This window comes from Aedes aegypti, chromosome 3 (genome assembly GCF_002204515.2).
Source record: "Aedes aegypti strain LVP_AGWG chromosome 3, AaegL5.0 Primary Assembly, whole genome shotgun sequence".
Classification (NCBI taxonomy): Eukaryota; Metazoa; Arthropoda; class Insecta; order Diptera; family Culicidae; genus Aedes; species Aedes aegypti.
The window spans coordinates 366,155,907-366,174,657 of NC_035109.1; the positions used below are offsets into that span (position 1 = coordinate 366,155,907).

General features: G+C 38.5%; 1 protein-coding gene across 3 annotated transcripts in view; it reads right to left on the bottom strand.

Moving 5' to 3' along the window:
- LOC5564594 (SH3 and multiple ankyrin repeat domains protein 1) overlaps positions 1-18,751 on the bottom strand; it is a 477,542-nt gene that overhangs the window by 256,266 nt on the left and 202,525 nt on the right. For 2 of the 3 annotated variants that reach the window (XM_021849069.1, XM_021849066.1), the window contains exon 3: positions 11,023-11,040. The exons of the other annotated variant lie outside the window; for it this stretch is intronic. In XM_021849069.1, coding sequence (XP_021704761.1) covers positions 11,023-11,040 — 18 coding nt within the window. The remainder of the gene's footprint in view (positions 1-11,022; positions 11,041-18,751) is intronic. 3 annotated transcript variants of the gene reach the window in all.

Below are 18,751 nucleotides of genomic sequence, written 5' to 3' on the forward strand. Positions count from 1 at the left end.
CACGAAGCACTACCCAGCAAGACGCTTGAAAACAGGAAAAAAAAATCTCCGGCGACGAAAACATGCGCGAAACCGTGAGCCAAATTTATCGGACGACGCAAAACTGAACTGTCCTGCTTGGGCTTCACGAAGCATTACCTATAATTGATTATTGAAAATTTCTTGAAATATTCAAAGCAGTTTCCAGGTGGTGAATTTTAGTGGATAGCTAACAATATTTTTGATGAAATTCTTGGCGAAAAGCTTCCGATGGATGGATGGAAATCTTTCAAAAAGCTGTTGGTGGGAATTTTTGTTGAAATCTTTCTAGGTGCCGAGCCTGTAATATTTTATGTTGGTTTTTGTCTTAATTCTAAGTAGACTTTTCTATTGGATCATAGCAAAATTGTTGCATAGTGGTGGATCACAGAACTAAATTTTAGGTGTACATGCCAAGTATATCTGTTGATTAATTCTGAGAATTTTTAAACATTTTTACGGGGGGAGTATGATTTCAAGATCTTCAGTCATCCACTGGCTCAGTAGCTCAGGTGATTGAGCACTCGTGTAGCATACAAGAGTTGTGGTTTCAAATCATATATGAGCAAGTAGATTTTTTTTAATTTAACTCATAAATTGTCAGTCCTTATACATACGCAGCAAGACTTTATCTCATCTGGAATATATGATCATTTATGTATGTTTGGCAATAATATAAATAAAGTCTTTGTTTTCATGAAATTTGATTTCAAGAATAAAAATTTTGTGGAGTTCGTAAGATGTTTAAAAAGTCTTTAAAAAGGTTGGGAGCCACTGCTTCAAAAGGTAGCAATCGCTTTTACAGATATTCTTTCTAGTACACATCTTTATTGATAGTGCCGGTAGAGACGAGACTTTTAGATTACGACGAGTACTACATATGACCTGCCAAATCAAATACTTCTTCGGAACTTGGACACCTTCTTTGTCCGAAAATGCTCAACAACAGTGTTCCTTTTCATTGCGGTATAAAAAGCCAGACCTGGAAGTTGTTTGAAGTCTTCAACTGCTTCGTCGTCCATTTTGAAACAAGTAATTTTTGCAAAATAATAGTGAAAGGCTCCTTAGCACAATTTTTGCAGTGAAATTTTGCTTGTCATCGCGGTTGAGCGCCTTTTTCACATTCAACGTCTTCAATCCTTGCCTCTGCCTCACTTTTTGTACGTGCACCCACTAAATATGGTACTTTTCGGTAGCTTTAGTTTCTTGACAAGATCGTGTACCGATAAATTCGGAGTTCGAACAAAATGTGTTTGCGCACTTGCACATGATTCGACGTCATTTCAGCGAATGTTACAAGAATGTAAACTGAAATAAACTGTCCGAAATTCATCGGACTTTAGAGCTTTAGATTCATTGATAGTGAAAAATTGGTTGCACAGAAATAAATTAAAACTAGGTTACATATACATTTTTATGTCACATGTGTGTAACAGGACGAAGTTTATGTTTGCTTACCATGTATTATCTTGAGAGCAATATAATTTGACAGCAGTTTCAGCATATTTACGCATCAGTTAAAAAGTAACGTAAGATTTATGGATAACTGATGTGTAACAAACGAGTCAATCGCTGACAGCGGTCATCACTACGTGTCAAAAGTTTCCTTTATATTGCGAAATTTTAACATCACCATTGAATGATCTGTTGCTGTTTTTGTAGATTTTTTTTTTGTTGAGTTCACAATTTTCCTAACAATTTTGTTTGAAATAGTACCATCCTTTATGAAAATGTATCATTGTTCTTTACTATAAATCTGGATAACAGTGAAATTTTTAAACGATAATAAACAAAGTTTTATATTTTCGTGAGAGCCGCTTGACAACGGATGTTTATCTTTCGAATAATCCTAGATAAATTTCAGGAGTATAACTTGCAGATTCACCATCTGTTTATTGATTTAGGGCGGCGTACAATTCAGTAAAAAAATAAAACTGTGACAGATAATGTCTGAACATGGTTTTCCGGCGAAACTATTTAGATTGCTACGTGCTTAACCGGAAGCAGGGTGCTCACTTTCGAATTTACTGTTCAACATTGCACTCGAGGGTGCTATTATGAGATCTAGCGTGCAGAGAAATGGCACTATTATCACAAGGTCGCACATGCTCCTTGGCTTTGCAGACGTCTTGGGTCTATAATTTGACGCGATCGCAAGTCAGTGGCCTTCGTGCCTCTGAAGAGGGAGACAGCGAGGATAGGCCTGACCATTCATTCTACCAAAACGAAGTACCCAGACAACCAGAAATCGCATGAAAGTTCACGTAATAACTCGTTTATTCATGCAAACTACATCAAAATCGCAAAACACGTTGGATAAAATCGTCAGATTGATGAGTTTCCTCGCATAAAACGCTTTTTTTCTGAGTTCATTTGTACATTTTGTATCGTCCCGTACACTCGTACAAAGTAAGTCGAATCAATCCGTAGCAGCTGTCAACATTTGTTATCATAGGATAAGTCGCATAAGTTCACAGGTTAGCTCGGTAGAAAATGTACACTCTCGCATTGTACGTTATTATTCATCACATAATATATGCACGTATATCGCCTCCACTTTTGTACGTTGAAGGCCTTTTCGCGACATCTAATAAGTGAAATTTTGCACATACAAAGCCTCCAGGTGATTTCATTATACGTACATATTGGTTGTCTGGGACATGGTTGCAGGTAGAGATAGAGTCAGACATGGTGGTGAAGGTGCTGAGGTAGTGTTTGATGGAGATGTGTTTGAAGTTGTTGAAGAATTTGTTTACCTTGGAACACTTGTGACATGTGACAATGACGTTTCCCGCGAAGTGAAAAGCCTTGTTGCAGCTGCGAATAGGGCATTTTACGGACTACTTTATCAACTTAGGTCCCGCAAATTGCAAACGGAAACAAAATTCGTCCTGAATAAAACATTGATTCTTTCGGTGGCACTCTACGAGCACGAAGCGTGGACGTTAAAAGAGGCAGATCGGAAAGCCGGAACTGGAAAACCCGGTGGAAAACTAGAAAATGTTGTTTGGCGCAGACGCATGAATCAAGCATCAAGTGTATTAAGATGCCAGTATTATTAAGCTTGTGAAGTACGGCAGCCTTCAGTGGGCTAGTAACTTAGAGCGAATGTCGGAAGAAAGAATTGCGAAAATAATATTCAGCAGAAGGTAGAGGTAGACGACTTTGTGTACCACGTATACGCTGGCTGTACGCAGTGGAAAGGGCCTAGCGACCCTAAGCCCTAAATGTGATTTATGATGATTGGAGGTTCTAAGGCCCAACAAACTTAAGAGTTTTTGTAATGGTCAATCCATAAATTTATAAATTCCTGCAGCAGCCAAGTTCGTTACATCTCTACTAAGACAAAGCCTGCTCTTAGCTTAGTATTTTGAAAGCACTTCACAGTTTTTAATTGAGAATTTTCTTTCCAAAGATCCTGTACCGTTCGGGATTCGAACACCTTCAGCATGGCTTTGCTTTGAAGCCGCAGATGTTATCACTAGGCTGAGGATGGACTCAGGACAAGTTTATCGAAGTAGTTTCGGCAGAACTAACGAAATAAACCTGAGAGGTTTTTGAAAATAATAAGAGGTAGATTTTCATGATATCTAATATCCTAGCATTTTTGTGGTGGTTTCCAAAAGTCAAAAACAAAATAAAATATTTTCAACTTGTTTCAACCAGTTCACCTAGCTGCCATCCCAATCGTAGAAATTCATACGAAATATTTTTTGTAAACAACGTGATCGCCTCACATTCTGTTATGATGCCAATCTTTCTAATTTGAGTATTAATTCACCCTGCATATGATCTCAATTCGTTCCGGTACATTAGATCCACTAGTATACCTGTTTTATAGCTACCCCATTCCCACATGGGAACGAGAGCGGAAGCTGATCATCGGGAAACGTGAGTGTAGCATGTATCTATCTGTGGGGAGGATATGCATGTATCGCCTCATACACGACAGCCATAGACGCTGACTGAGGCTAATTACACGACTCCGCACTGGCTGATGATTCCACCCGAAACGTAAAGCTAACCCGTTCTCAGCCGATTATCCGCACTTAGCTTAGAGCTGAGGCAGAAGCCAAACCAATGCTAAAGGCAAAAACTTTTTGCGACTAAGAAAATATTACGGTCTTTATAATTATTAGTTTTTGACGCCTATTAGTTTTATAAAAGAAATTATGGCTTTTCAGCTTCAAACAAATTGAAATACTGCAATTTTATCTTATCTAACGTTTCGGCTCGCTTAGGGTCTTCTTCGGGGTCTCTACTTTACAGATTACTCGTACAGTGTGGGTCATTTTCTAAAATGGACGGTTCAGCTAACTGCTAAAACTTAAGCACCAAAATTTGGTACATATCTGGGGTACTACTGTTAGAAAATATGGCATTTTTTTTTAATGCAACGTATTATATATTAATAATATTTTTTATCAAGGTGGCATCGAAAAACTAAACACTGTGCTATTATAAACAGATATTAAATAAAAAACGAAGTATGAAATACATTTATTACAGTCAGCTCTCCCTTACTCGATACTGAGGGCACCATCGAGTTAGGGAGGTATCGAGTTATGGTTCGAGTTCGCACAAAACCTGTGCGAATACGATCCAAGGGACCATCGAGGTAGCCATGAAAACCAACTTTTACTATGGTTCTCGATATCGAGATATAGAATATCGAGTTAGAGAGAGTTGACTGTAATTGTTTTACATCCAAGTAAGCAAACATTGCAATTATGATGCAATATATTTTTTATGGATAAAATTGATATTTTTATGAAACATTGCTTTACAAAATATGGGTACATTGTGTGGCCATAGATTTGTATTTATAATGTACTTTGAATTATTTACTGACACAATTTTCCTCAAGTCAGACAATTTTCACTTTTTTATTGGTACATTAAATAGGTTGTCAGGGCTGATTCCCGGGCAGATGATGAAATTTCTTTTCCTTTCGCTTCTTTTCACCGTCGTCGTGTCAACCATTACTTATCCACAGCTTGGCAGCTGCTTAGTAGGCCATGCATTACTGTCGCCCATCTATCTCGCGGCGGGCGCAATAGAACCTGTGCCAGAAAATGATGAATCTTCCTGTGCGGCACGGCGTCCCGGTGATGGAAGTCACGTGTTGGGTACGCGAGGCTTAATGGGAGAATGCATCGTAGAGGAGTATTTACCATTCCCAGGTCAATTTAGCGGAAGATCTATCCCAACATTTGCGCTTCGGCGGCAGCGGCATTCACTCGGTAATCGTGCAATGTATGATGATGATGATGATGGGAGCTCAGAGTTCATGCGAAGAATGCACATCGTGAAAAGTGATAACCTCGAAGAAACGATCGTTCGTTGGGGTTTAATCTGAATAACGTTGTTTGCATTCGATACGTTGAAACCTCTATTCACGTTAATTTCAACTCACGTAATATAATTTACGTCATTTTACGTGAATGGAATTTATATGCATCTGAGGCTACGCATTTCACATCGGGTCCATAATTAAGAATGTTTTGTAAACTTGGACATTGAATATTGTGCCAAGCCAAAGAAACTTCTTAGATACAATTTTATCCTTCGAGGTGATCCACGATCAGGGATTCAATTCTGAGAAAATTGAGAGTATTCCTCACTGGTCACTCTCTGTAACAATCATGATCCGCAACACATCATGATAGTCTGTTTGTCGTCTACTGCAAGATAAAACTTATTTACACAAGCTTCAAATCTATAGGACAGCATTGCTATCAGATGTTTAGGGACTATTTTTTAATCGAATTTGTTTAAAAAAGTAAGAGGTTGTTTCCGAGATACGACCGCCAAGTTGACGTTGGATAACGTTAGCTTCTTCTATTTCCTGATTTAGGACCGTCACGAACTTATGAAAGATTTCTAGGTACTGACAAAAAATCTAATCAATTTTCAAACTATTTGTTGCATGTCAATTCTGATCTATTATGAACATTGAGTGTTATTATTTGGTTGGTTCGGTTAACACTTCAACACCGATAGAACCGGTCGATGGAAGATGAAACATGAGCGGTAACTTTTGCTCTCCAAACAAATATACCGGTTGAACGTTAGGTCCATTCATTATCCACTAAGATTGGTTACTTTAGTGGATTCCGAAGCCAGTTTGAGGTTGAGGCTCTTGTCCATGAAGTCCGCTAATTCTGTGTACTCCTCTTTGCTCAAATCGATGTTGAAGTTTCCTGTCACGATGATTGGCATGGTCTCCTTTTGATACTCGAAGAAGTTCAGCGCCATAAAGAACTTCTTCTGCTTCATTGTGGTATCCGGAGAAATGTAGAAGCAAACCAGTAGTGCCCGACAATTCATTATAGTGATCTCGGCAGCACAAATATCACCATAATCATCTGACAAGCCCAGCTCCACATCATAACAGGTGCAGAGTTTGCGAATCTTGTGCGCCACAGCAATCGTTGTTGCTGGCGGTGAAATCGATCATTTGAAAAGTTAATCTCAAGTACCACTCAATATATCGATGCGAAAAATGTGTCACTAGCATTATATATATATGTAGTGCACAACCCATTAAATTTTCAGTTTAATCGGTTCACTAAAACTAGAGATTTGCTTCTGCAAAGTTTTGATGATAATTGTTAGAGTGAGACAAAAGATAGGGAAAATAACACGGTCTCCCGTGTCACCTTAAGACCGATCTGCGATTCCAGAGCGCGACCGTCATGGCCCTGCAGGAAGCGAGCGTGGCCTAACTGGTCGGTTTGTTTGAGGATACCAACCTGTACGCGATCCACGCCAAGCGTGTCACCATCATGCCGAAGTACATCCAGCTGTCTCGTCGTATCCGTGCCGAAGGCGCTTAAATTGCATTGAAGCACAATTTCGAACAACAACCCTTTACAGGGCCACAATTGAATAATTAATATTTAGTTATCGATTGTAATTTTGAATGATAAGTTTTCAACGGAGATAAATGGCAAAAAGTTTTATCTAGGTTCCCGTCGCTCGGGTCGGGCGGCGGTAGCATTTTTGCAGTCTTCTCTGTGTGTGCATTTCGATTCGATCGAAAATTTCTTACCAAATCAAAACGTCAACAAATCTGTTACTGATAAATTTTAGCTCTTTGTTCGCCAAATTGATACCGATTGCTCTAGCATGCGACGACGACAACGGCATCATTCAATTATCACTAATTGCGAAGCAAACCGTGATGGATTCTTAATTCAAGTGCCGTTCGCGATTTACCTGACCGCGCGCGCACAATGGGAATTTTATTTCTTGACACTGTGATTCTCGAGAAGCATTATTTAGCCGTGATAAATGATTGCAGGCAAATTACTGACCAAAATCTGAATCAATCACATCCAATCACTAGTAATGTCACTCTTCACGGTAGAAAATTCTCACAACTCTTTCAAAATGAAATGGTCGTCCTGAAGAGGACGGTTGGGGCTAGTCACCGTCGATCGAACTGGGTTGTCAATCCATTGTTAGACAGAAACACACCAAAAGATTACCGAAGACGATTAAATCGAAATGCGGTCGGTAATTTTGTGCTTCGTTGTTTTCGTTGGTTTGCTCACTCCTCCGACGGCAATTTTCAAGGTTTCTAGACGAGTTCTCCATGAATTTGATGGCCTAGCTGGATGCCCATGGCCATGATGAGCGATTTCACGGAACCCACAGCATTTAGCTTGGGTTGGGAATAAACAAGAGCAGAAGCAGCGGCAGCGACGAATGTGTAAAATTTATTCCGATAGGAGTCCTTCTCCAATTGCTGGTCGACGATTGACTGATGTGCGCGGGGCTCATTGAAGCTTGGTTGGCTTCGACTGAACACGATAGAATAAAGAGGAGTAAGAAGAAGACCGAAAGGGGCGTTTCCCTTTGCATGACGAAAGTGGCTAAGATATCGAGCAATGATGTCTGTGCTAGGAATACACAAGAAAAATGTGCTTTTCTATGGAAAATAAGACATGCCTTGATATTTATCGATTTTTCAATAGTTTGTTCATGAAAATCAATAGTTTTAATTATTGGAGTCGATTTGTAGAAAGATTTCCAATATTCAATGGTTAGCTATTGATAATCAATAGTGTTCTTTTGTATGAAGGAAAATTTCTGATCCATGGGTGCCAAAATGATGAAAATTGTTCAATGAGAATTTCTTTTCAGAAGCATTCTAAATATGTCGCAATTTTGTTACATATGTTCTCATAAAATATGGCAAGTCTAAGAAGCTGTTGGAAATGCCACTCTATTTTACAATCGTTGTGAAATGTTGTGACGGCACTGCAACAGCGTCCGCAAATACAGTATCAAATTGTCGTGCCATCAATTATTCATGACAAATTAAATTTTGTATGAAGCTGTGAGATTCATTGAGAAATATAAAATGTAATAGGGTTTTATTCTACTTCGTCGTAAGTGCTACAGTTCGTCGTATCAAACTTTAAATGTTCCACTACGGCGGATATTCAAACTTACCTGCAACATAGATTCATTATCCAAGTGTAACTTTGTTAAAGCTGTTATGGTTTGTACACCTGTACACCAAAAATGCAATAAAAGTACTGTATTTCGGTAAATAACTTCAGTTCAATTATCCACTTTTCACTTTTTCACCGAAATCGCATGGACGAACACGATTTGAGAGAAATGCTTAGCGATCGACTGAGCCACACCACTTTCCAACACAAGTTTCTTCCCGCCCCCGTGGATGACTTAGTTCGCCGGGCACTTATTTTCACTATGGAAAACCTTCGTACTTCTTCACTGAAGGTTTTCATTCCAATCACACGCCGTAAAACTTTAATAAATCACCAAATTTTACGAAATTTTCTCAACCGCCGCGTATAGTTGAGAATGTAAACAAAGTTCAATCCGTCGTACTGAGAAAAAAAAGCTTGTGCGCATCAATGTGTGCGTGCTGCTCGACGTAAAAATACGGTTCCTTTGATTGTGTTGTTTTCGCTGTACTGTGAGCAAATGCCATAATTGTACGGTCAAAAGGAATTGTGTTCATATGTTTGGGCTGAATTTTGATGACGAACAATTAATTTTAAGGAAATTAGTATACTCCATCATGCTGAAAGATTGGAGGGAGATGCCCGTTGATCTATATATTCTAGTAAAACATTTTGTTATAGCGTTGATATGTTGTGTTTTAACCATTCAATACACACAGTGAGCTGTAAGTTGTGAGACGAATCTGGAAACTGATTGCGACGGAGTTGAAAACGATACGACGGACTGAGAATATGGTAAGATGCATTTTCTTTGCATTATTTCCAAAAAGAGATCAAGATTTATCAAAATGTTATTGTACAATGCTAAAGCCGTTTTGAGAAATAATTGTTTGGTATCGGTTTGTATCAGCATCATTCACTGCAATACTGGGAAAATTGCAGTTCTCACTGATCAATGCTTAATACGATGGATTCTAGCACATCACCCTAAGGTCGAAAATATTATTCTTTCAACTCTTTTCAACACATTTGATGGCCCTAAAAAGCGCCGATTTGCTTATACGACGAACCATCTAAATGATGTGACGTGGATGGCGCACAACAGCAACGGGTTGTTGATTACCGGGCATAAGTCGAAATCTGCAAACGATGCTCACTCTTAAAATCTTGATCGATTTCACAAGTCCGACGCTCGATTAGAAGCAGCTCCTCGGATCAGCAACTCAGAGGGCCTGTGGTATTTCGTTCCTAGCGGGCTTGCTTCTTGACCACCGATGCTGAAATTCAAAGTCGAAATCTGCAAGCGCGGATGAATTTGCTTCGGCGATGATGACGGCTTGGACGCTTTTCCGAGCGGCAGTAGTTCGCCGCTCGGAGAAGCGCCCAAGCCATTGCCATCGCCGCCGCAAATCAAACTTGCGTCTTCCTCTTCCGACGACACAAATTGAACTGTGACGGCGGGAGCAAACGCAAAGCGAAAATGACTCGCCCGACCGTGTTCACAGTCTGACCGCAAAAAGAAGACTGAGGGAAGAAGCAGGACCGGTGCGCTTTTATAGTGGGAAGCGGAACCCAAAAATGTGCTTTAACGTGATTGGTTAGATAAGAAAGGGGTCAACATTTTATGATTTTTCAATAGTTTGTTGCCAATAATCAATAGTGTCCTCCATTTGAATCGACGCGTAGATAAATTTCCGATCGATTGATGTATAAATTTTGAAAATCTATCGACAAATGGCTGAGTTATTAGCGGTCAAAACCTGACCATTTTTCGTTACATGCTCAATTTTTCGTTTTTTGAAATTGTACCCCCATATGTTGCCGAAGGACGTTATCCAACGTCAAAAAAAACACCTACCTCCGATGGTAAATAATCGACAAAAATGGGTTTTATTATCGCTCCGCTCCCTCTTTGGGGCTCTCCTTCGCTGCTACTATTTATCAAGCTTGTTACAACTTGCGTAACATTGCCGATCATGAACCGATACAGAATTTTGCAATACCTGACCCTCAATGATCGTTTACCTCAATTACTGAAAGAGTATGTTTTATGAGCCTATATGGGTATGAAGGATGTTCATAAACCTTAAAATTTAAGGTTTTTACTGGAGGTTTCAGTGTACCGCTTCGGTTGAGTTACCAATCTTCCCACTATGATTTCCGCAATCCAAATCATAACGCCGCGCGATAGGACCACGAAAGGTGAAACACTGAACGCAGAGGCAATCGAGGGAGAAGGAATCCACTCTAAATCGTAGCGATTCCCGTGATTGAATGCATCCGGTTTTTGCGGTCGAAACATCCACTTTGAACGTCATATGATGGCTTCGGTGATGATGATGATGAAGAAGGTGGCGGAAATCGAAGGCGAGAGGCGAAATGTAAAGTTATGGGAAAATGCGCCCCATCTGGCGTCCAGCCGCACAGATGGGAAATAAATCATGCGCGCGAGTGAAATGCGAAAATAATTCAGGGTTCTCGCGTGGAGCGATGTTTTTCATGCTTCTTCGTCAGGGCCCATGCAATTTTGTGTATTTTTTTACATAATTGCTTTGCTTACCCAGAACCAGAAGGCAACCTGCCGGTTTATGTTTACGGTTTTTCGTTTGTTTGTCACCGACGTTGTCATTGTTATCAGCACCAGCACCGACGAAGCACGTGTGAAATTTGACACCCGACCGACCCAGACCGACCGAGCGCCGGAGAGGTTATGGGTCCGAAACCAGGTCAAAGAAGGCCGCGCGTTCGTTGTTGTTTTTTGGTGTGTGTGTGTGTGTTTTGTTTTGACATTTGCAAGCGCCGTTGACGACAGTGGCATTGATGCGGAAAGCGGCATTTTGGCGTTTTGTTTGTGCGTTGATGTTGAAGTTGACATTGGTGCAGTTAGCGCCGTCGGGTTACAGTTGTTTCGGGTATTAATGAAGCAAAAGCACGAATGGAAATAAAGATAAAATAAAAAAGAAATGGGTTAATTTGGCTTTACGGCTGGGGCGGCGGTGACATTTCTTGTGGATGTTGATTTTAATGGATCCAGGTGGTTGAGGTGATTCTTTGTGAGCTGATGTCTACTATGAAGTTTGAAATATTAAACGTCTTCTTTTTTAACTAAGTAGGGTGCAGAGCTATTTGAGGGTTTCTCGGCCGAATTACCTGAAATTTTGCAATAAGAAGCACTTCAATACGACGCATATTTTGGCCAAATATGAGGTCAGTGGCTTTCTAAAAACACTACTGCCGAAGTGAATCAAAAGTGCCAAAAATAGGATCCGGCTCCCTACAGTCAACTGTCCATAAATTGATATTGAACAGACAAGTTAGTGAGATATCAAGTTAACAACACCAGAGCAAATGCGATCCAAGGGTCCATCGAGGTAGCCATGAAAACCAACTTTTTGCAATTTGTCATCGTAATAGGCTGTTTTTCGTCACGCCAATCTGTCATGAAACGGCCTACTTTCCTGCACTGAAGTATGCAGCGCGGGAATAGTCATTACGCAACTGAAACCAGTGCTGTAATGATTCATTACGCAACGCTTTCTCATTACACAACTGTTTTAAGTTGCGTAATGAATCTTAACACAACAATTTTTCAGAAATTTTAAAATAATGGTGAATGCATTCCGATATAATTTCTGATACCCTCAAGTGGTCTTCTACGAAGTTGCAAAAAATGTTGTACGTAACTCGTTGCAGAACTCGATTTTTACAGCACTTGTCATAATTATCCTACTCGGCAAGCCTCGTAGGATAAATGTACGGCTCGTGCTGTAAAAATCATCATTCTGCAACTTGTTCCGTAAACTACTAATTATTAAGGTTCTCTAACTCGATATCAAGATTCAGAATATTGAGTAAGGGACTGTATATCATGTTGAAGCGATGATACTAATGAAATATTTCGTTCTCTAAAGGCACGATACACTGTGTAACAACAAACACTTTGTAAATTGAAGTGAATCAAATACACTGTGTAACAACAAACACTTTGTAAATTGAAGTGAATTACTGTAGATATTGCTCTTAGGATTTCTTTACGATTTACACAGAGATTCTTCCACGAAATCTGTCAAGATTTTTTTTATTTTTTTCGTGATTTCATCAAGTATGTCTTCTTTGAACCTCGTTAGGACGATTTTTATTTAAGATTTCTCAAAGATATCCTCCAGGATTGCTGGAAGGATTTTCTTCATTTTTTCTCTAGCGTCACATCTCGGTTGGAACGGAGCCTGCCTTTTAGCCAAATTGTCTTTGAGTACGAGTACTTCTACACTTGTTTACTGCGTGCTGTTTTTTATCTTCTTTGATCATATTTGCATTTGTATAGCTTGTGGTATGTACGAATATACTCTTTGCCCTTGGAAGTCGAGAACTTTTCCGTCTCGAAAAGACCAGCAGGATTCCAGTCATCCACATCGCTATTTAGACCCCTTTCGATATGAGTATCTTCAGAAATTATTCTGAAAATTCGTTTAGGGCCCATGCCAGAGGTTTCATGTTTCTTTAACCCGTATAGGCCTGAGTGAAAGCAAAAATTTCAAAACCCTCGCCGCTCAGGGAATTCTTAATGGATTCAAATGATTTTTTGTCAGTATACTGGCACACACATCTAGTTTCCAGAAGTGGACAGAGAAACGGGGAAATATTCCTGTGGTCGGAGTTATTCCGGTGGATCACTGGGTCAGGTCGGGTGAGAAGGGTACTGTGCGTTTGTGCCCCTAGAGGTAGGCAAATTTCAAGTCACAGATAATTTTCTCTGGCCACTTCTAGAATCTAGATATGTGGGCCAGTAAACTGACCAAAAATCATTTGAATGCGTTAAGAATTCTCTGAGCGGTGGGAGTTTCAGTATTTTTGCTTACACTCAGGCCTGTACGGGTTAAGATTGTTAACGTTTCTTAATATAATTTTTTAATTATGATTCCAAGATATATTTCTTTCAAAAACAAAATAAGGTATCTCTTACGAAACTTCTTAATAACGATTTTATGTGTTTCTGACGAAGAGAATTACTACAAAGATCTATGCTGAAAGAACCTCTTCAGGAAGTCTTGGAGAAATCTATAAATGATTTGCTGGAATAATTATTCATAATTAAAAATACCAAACGAAACCCTGTTTAATATTTGCAGGAATCAATAATCCGCAGGAATACCTGCAAAAATTTGTAATGGAATAATAGGAAGAAATACTGAAATAATTGCTATAGTACTTCCTGGTGGGAATAATTACAGGCATCTCTCCCTTACTCGATATTGAAGGGACCATCGAGTTAGGGAGGTATCGAGTTACAGAACACAAAACCAGTGTAACTGCGATCCAAGGGACCATCGAGGTAGCCAGATATACCAACTTTTACTATAGTTCTCTGACTCGATATCGAGATATGGAATATCGAGTAAGGGAAAGTTAATTGTACTTAAAGAAACAGTAGAAAAAGTCCAGGAAGATTCCCTGAAATAATATCTAAAAGATTTTTTTAAGTAATTCATAAAGGCCCAGATAGCCTTAGCGGAAAACGCGCAGCTATTCAGCAACATCAAGCTAAGAGGTTCGATTCCCACCGGTCGAGGATCTTTTTGTGTTGGAAATTTTCCCAACTTCCTAGGGCATGAAGTATCTTCATACCTGCCACACGATTACACATGAAAAATAGCCTCTCAAGTTTAGTATCAAAAAGTCTGTTCCACTTAATATTTGGCCGTTTCTTTTAATTACATTTTTAAGGTACTATGGTGCCTCTAGTTGCCATAGCGAAAAACAGGTATGGTATGTATATGGTATTAGCACAATAATGTCGATTTTAATAAAAAAGTATCAGTCCACCAAAATATATATTTTCAACTGATCGAAGCATTTTGGGCAATAACCAAGCATAAAAATAAATTACAATTATAGAAACACAGTTTGGTTTAGACATTTTTTGAAAAAAAAAATACAGATAAGGTACTGTGCAAGAATTTATGAGTGGAATTCGATAAACAGTTCGAAAACTCAACTGTAAAGCTGATAATCATTATTTCTTATATTTTTATGTTGAAGCTTGATAAACATGCTACAAAATAATGTGCTTAGTTTTTTTGCGCGTTACTGTTGGAGAAATCACTCATTTTGTGGAATTCAATTCTAAGTGAAACAGATTTTACAGACGTATTTGCTGAAATCGATTTCTCTTCATCGACCTTCTTTCTAGATTAGTATGCTAGATTCAATATATTTTTGTACTTTCCAATCGTAATAGGCTGTTTATCATCACGCTAACTTGACATGAAATGGCCTACTTATCTGCACTAGATTATGTAGTGTGGTAATAGTTTTCCAGTTGGGATATTATGCCAGAAATTCTTCTTTATAAAGAAGGAGCTATTCCTAGAATATTCTATTTATAAAATTTCGAAGAAATTACTATAAAAATTGCTTTTATAGTAGCTGTGAAAATTGGTGTTGGGATGTCTGGAGGAATTCTTACAGGCTTTGCAGGGTAATTTCTACACGAATTTCATAAGAACTGAAAAAAGTCTATAGAAGTTGGAAATTTTTATGTACAATCCTTAGGGCGATTTTCGAATAATATTACTTGATGTGTCGGCCTTGACTGTCGTTCAACAGTCGATTTCCTGGAAAAAATATTCAATCAATGGTTTCGAACGAATCCCTGAGAAAACTACTGGAACAAATAGTAGAGGAATTAATGAAGTAATTCCTGAGAAAAAAAACACAATCGTGTTCCTGGTGAATTTACTGCGGAAATTCCTTGAGCTCTTTCGCGAGGAATTTGCGAAGAAATTCCTGAAGAAGCAGTTGAAACATCGCGTGGAATTATCTAGAGTTACTGGGATTACCTTCAGAATTTCCAGCAAGAATTTTTCCTAGTATTTTTGCGGAAGCTCCTCAAATTGATTTTCCTCATTTTGTTCAAGAGTTTTTGAATAATTTCTTTTTTTTCTTTGAAGAATCTGCGGATCAACGAATATAATGGAAGAATTTCGGGATAGATTCATTTAAACTTTCTCGAATAATGTCTAAGTTTCTCTCAGTTAATTGAACCACATTCAATTGGTTAGATCATCTTGTTTCCATTCCATTTCCAACTTTGAGGGAAAATGATGAGAAGTGGGGTTCCATCAAGAGTTGCCATAGAAATTAAATTGGGAATTCCTCCAGGGATTCCATAAGGAGTTCTTCATGGATTGCATCAGAAGTTCTTTGAGGGATTACATAAGGAGTTCATCAAGGGATTCCATCAGGAGTTCCTTCAGAGATTGCACCAGTAATACCTCTAAAGAGGAGGAGGTTCAGGAGTTCCTCAAGGGTTTGTCAATTCAAATCCATCAGGATTTCTTCCTGAGATTTTAGAAAATGTCCCTCAAGGAATTCCATCAAGAGTTCCATTAGATATTTCACCTGGAATTCCTCAAGGAGTCCCTCTAGGGATTCCATCGGAAGATTCTCTAGGGATTTTATCAAGAGTTCTTCTAGGAATTTCATTAGAAGTTCTTCTAGGGATTCCATCAGGAGTTCCTCATGGGATTCCATATGGATTTTTTCCAGGGATTTCATCAGGAGTTCTTTCAGAGATTTCATCAGGAATTTCTCAAGGGATTCCATCAGAATTCCGCCAAAGATTATATCAGGTGTTTTTCAAGGAATTACATCAGGATTTCTTCTAGGGATTTCATAAGGAGTTCCTCCAGCGGTTATATCAGGAGTTCTATCATTAATCTTATTAGGAATTCTTCCAAAGTTGTCATCAGGTGTTCCGGAAGGGATTCCATCAGGATTTCTTTTAGAGAATCCATCAGAAGTTCCTTCAGAGTTTCCACCTGGAATTCTTCCAAAGATTGTATCAGAAATTCTTCAAGAAATTGCATTAGGATTTGTTTTAGGGATTTTATAAGGAGTTCCTCCAGGGAGTTCTTTCAGGAATTACTTATATCAGGAATTCCTCCAGGTGTTTTTACGGGAGAACCTCTAGAGATCATATAAGAAGTACTTCTAGGAATTTCATTTGAAGTGCCTTTAGAGATATCACCAGGAACACTTCCTGGGGTTACATTAGAAGCTCTACTACAGATTACATCAGGAGTGAATAACATCAAGAGTTCTTTTAGGTATTTTATCAGGAGCTCCTCAAAGGATTCCATTACGAATTCCTTTAGTGGATTCACCTGAAATTCCTCTAGGGTTTCTATCAAGATTACCTCCAGGGATTTCATCAGGAGTTGTCATAAGGATTCAATTAAAAATTCTCCCAAAGCTTTCATTAGGAGTTTCTTCATGAATTACATCAGAAGTGATCACATTAGGAGTTCTTTAGAGATATAATCAGGAGCTCTTCCAGAGATTGCATTAGGAGTTTTTACGGATATTCTGAATTCCTTTAGAGATTCAGAAATTCTATCAAGAGTCTCTCTAGGAATTATATCAGGAGTTCCTTCATCTTTTACATCAGAGGTTTTTCTATGAATTCCCTTAGGAACACTTCAACAGGAAATCCTCCTGTGATTTCATCAAGAGGATTCCATCAGAAAATCAGGCTGGGATTCTTTTAGGAATTACGTTATTTACTACAGATTCGTCCGGGAATTTATTAAGGGATTCTACCAGAGTTTTTTTCAAAGGATTCCTCTCAAAATATCTCTAGAGATTCCCGGGAGTTATATCCAGCATTATAAGAATATCACCAGCAATTGTGGATTCCATCAGTATTTCCTCCAGTGACTTTATCAGGATTTCCTCCTGGGATTCAAAAAAGGAATTCCTTCAGAAATTCTACCAAGAATTCCTTCAGGAATTCCACCAGAAATTCCTTCAAAAACGCCGCTAGGATTACCTCTAAGGATTCCAAATAAAAATCACTTACATAAATCCAATCCTACATGAATTTCTCTAAGGATTCCAACAGAGGTTCCTTCATCTAGCAACCTCCAAGGAATTCAGCTGAAATTTTCATAAGGGTTCTACTAGAAATTCTTTCAAAGACTCCACCAATATTTCCCAAGATTTTACCAGGAATTCAAAAATTCCTCCAGAAAAAACTTCAAAGGTTTCACCGGGTTTTCCCTTCTTATATTCTTATATCCAGGGTTATCAGCAATTCCACAACGGAATTATTATTTTTTAAATCCGAATTTCACCATTATTTCCGCGACAAAATTTACCAGGAATTTTAGTGAAAGATCAAACTATAAATTCTTCCTTTCTCTACTCTAGGAAGCTTTTACAAAATTTCGAAAGATTATTACTCCAAGGATTCCACTGATATTTACTCAGAGGATTAAATGAAGCATTTCTATGAATGCCTTCAGATTATATCTATGAAGTAACAACTATAAGATTTTTTTGGAAAATATCTTGAAAAATTCTTAAGAAATTTTTGGAAGGATTAAACGAAGAAATCATTGGAAAAACTCCTGGAGAATTCTCTGGAGAAATTCCTAAATATATCTCTGGCAAAACTGGAATGATGGATGATGGATAAATTTCTTTAGGAATGGTCGGAGGAATTTCTGGTGGATTCTTGAAGTAATTCCTGAAGAAAACACTGGAGAAATTTACAAAAGAATTTATTGAAGATTCACTAGAAGAATCCCCAGAGGATCACCTGGGGGAATCTCTAAAAAACTGCAAGCGAAACCGCTAAAGGAATTCCTGCTGGAGTCCCGTGGAGGAAGTGTTAATGAATTCTTTCGCAGTATTTCTTGTGGAATCCCTTGGAAGAATTCTTGATGGAATCGCTGGAGGAATTCTTTGATGTATCCTAGGGAGATATTTTGTGTAGAACCACTAAAGGAAGTCCTGGAGGAATTTCTTAAAAAAAATTCTAGAGAAAATCATGAAAGAATGTTTGGATCAATCGCTGAAGTATTTTCTGGAGGAAACCATGAAGAAATTCCTAGAGAAATTACTAGAAGGATCACTGAAAGATTTTTGGTAGAAGGAATTCATGGTGGAATTTTTTATGGAATCCCTTTAGTAATTTCTTGGGAGGAATGCATTGAGAAATCTCTTCAGGAATTCTTTGTGGAATCGTAGGGAAAGAATCCTGAGAGAATCTGTTTAGGAATTCCTGAACTTTCGATGGATAAATTTTCAAATAAATCTCTGGATAATGGTTTAGTGGAATTCTTGAAGGAAGCACAGGAAGAATAACTGAAGAAATCCCCTAGAGAGTTTTTAAATACATCCCCGGACGAATCTGTAGAAACATAACTGGAATGAATCGCTGAAGAAATTCTTGATGGAATTTAAGGAGGAGTCCTGGAAGCCCTGAAAAAAAAGTAAGAGGTTGT